This window comes from Ceratina calcarata, unplaced genomic scaffold (assembly GCF_001652005.2).
Source record: "Ceratina calcarata isolate Rehan_Ccalc_2016 unplaced genomic scaffold, ASM165200v1 scaffold340, whole genome shotgun sequence".
Taxonomy (NCBI): Eukaryota; Metazoa; Arthropoda; class Insecta; order Hymenoptera; family Apidae; genus Ceratina; species Ceratina calcarata.
In genome coordinates this window covers 53399-55656 of record NW_017156829.1, presented here as the reverse complement: position 1 = coordinate 55656, position 2258 = coordinate 53399, and the positions used below count along the sequence as shown (strand labels likewise).

At 36.1% G+C, this 2258-nt stretch overlaps 1 protein-coding gene across 4 annotated transcripts in view; it reads right to left on the bottom strand.

Moving 5' to 3' along the window:
* The window catches only part of wun (wunen), a 44179-nt gene that overhangs the window by 22341 nt on the left and 19580 nt on the right, over positions 1 to 2258 (bottom strand). For all 4 annotated transcript variants that reach the window (XM_018024815.2, XM_026813598.1, XM_026813599.1 and 1 more), the window contains exon 2: positions 1917 to 2068. In XM_018024815.2, coding sequence (XP_017880304.1) covers positions 1917 to 2068 — 152 coding nt within the window. The remainder of the gene's footprint in view (positions 1 to 1916; positions 2069 to 2258) is intronic.

The window sequence follows — 2258 nt, the reverse complement described above, 5'->3', positions numbered from 1 at the left end:
AAATTTACTCATATTCACCTTATCAAGTCCAATTTATTAAATTCAAATAATTGTCCAATAATTATATAACAAGATTATAGTACAAAATAAGTGATCATTCTCGTGATATTATTGTTATTATTGTTTTATATTCATGGAAAGTCTGTCAAAGATATTATAAGGAAAGCGTGTGAATGATTTTATCTGGCGCCTTTTGCACGGGAGTGTAGTTCGATAAGTCGTAGATGGTTTTCAAGACCTGTCGACGAGGCCGTCAGTCGTCGGAGGGCACGTCGTCGTCGGCGAGAGCGAATCAGTGGGGGAAAGCGAACTAAACGTATAATATGTAAGCGAGCGGCATAAGGATGTCCGCACATATGGGACGTGACGACGAAAGAAGCGTTCGTTAAAGTTTCGTGGGAATCGATTTACGGTATCTGGAAGAAGCGGTGCACGTGCACGGCCGAGTATTTTTGCGCGCTTAAGGGAGAGGCCCCGCATCCTCTATTTGCATCCTTCGTAGCTACAGACTGGCAAAGGGAACCGGGCAGATGTACGAAGAGAGAAACCGGTGGTTTCCGCGGAATATCTACATCATTTTTTCCACTTGTGCGCAGCCTTCGATGGAAAATCGTTCGAATTCCGTAGATAGCTCGACGGTATTTATAGATCCTGCGCGATATGTCTTACGACATTGGCTATCTCGAGCCTGTGTGGCATCGCGGTGCTCGTAAACTGGCCGATTCAAGGTGTGTAACGGGCTAAGCAAACTCACGTTAGTCATTTATTATTTTCAGTACCATTCGCGAACGGAGTAACAAGTTTATCGAGCAGATAAATTAGAAAAAACTAAATTTTTGCCAAAATTCATATTTAGAAATTTATCGTTAAATCAAATTATATATATTTGCTAATTTCAAATGACTATTCTTGTTATGATTTTTCAATCGTATTTAAAATACAATTTTTAATAGACTTAGAATAATGAAGCTATTTAACCACGTATACGATTCAAGGTGAAGACTGAATTAATTGCGGGTAAACTCACGTTGCATCACCGATACCTTATCTGACTACGACCTTCTAGGTTTGCTTCACGTTTTAATAACACTAAACAGGTTGCCACATGGTTTTGTAATGATTGTGGAAAAAATTATACTGCGCGTGACGTTGTACAACGTTGAAGTCATCGAAAAGATAGCAGGATGTTAATAAGAAAAGTTATCAGTGAATCGTATGAGTTATCAAGACGTTAACGATTTTACACCCAATCCCATTGGTGGAATTATCAGACATCGATATTTAGTACCAAACTTAGAACCACGTCTTGTTTCGAAATAAAACTATTCTATAATTATAAAACCAGAAACTGAACGAATCGAATGAATAAGTGGCCGAGTCTTGAAAGAAGAAACACATTTTCATATTCAGTCTACCATGCGAAGGTTGAATATAAATAAAATATTCTTTTTAAAACCATTAAAGTTTTGAATTGTAAAAACGAAATATCGACTCAAGAATTGAGTACTTTATATAATCACTGGACTGCGGATGTTTGTGCATTTATTGGAATTTTAAATAATTTAAAAAAACACAATATTAAGTGATATGTAAAGAAATATAAAATATCCAAAGTAGAATATAATTTATAATATTTAAAGAAGGAAACAAATGTATGCACTTCGTTTCTTTAATTTTATTTATTAAAAAAATAGGAATTTGCATAAACACTCACATTCTAATAATCTCATTATGTATAACTTTTTAAAGACGTGTACATGTTAAATATAACTGATGCTGGGGGTTTAAAGATTGAAGCTTGATCCATTTTGCTGATTGCAAAAAAGGTTTGGAACAGACATGACTGCTTAGATAGCTGACGCGATGCACGCTATTTGGAGCGGTTAATCGAGATTCGTGGCAGGTAGGTGACTCACCGTGCATATTGGTAGGAAAAGGCCAATGACGTAGAGCATCGTGCTGGTTACCGTCGACGAGTGAAACGGGTGAGAGAGGGACTCGTCATTGCAGAAGAATCCGCGTTTGTACGGTTTGGCAAACAGGAAGAATAACAGCACCGCTAAACCCACTGAAATCACAAAAATTAAAAATCAGACCGATACATCAATTACTATTTATTAAAATGATAATATAATCTGAACATGCGTTGAAAGCATTGATGAACTCTACGAAATACTCTAATTAGAATTAATTATAATGTTCTTCAATGTCTACTTAACGTTGTATTAACTCTTACATAAAAACAATGACAATGCATT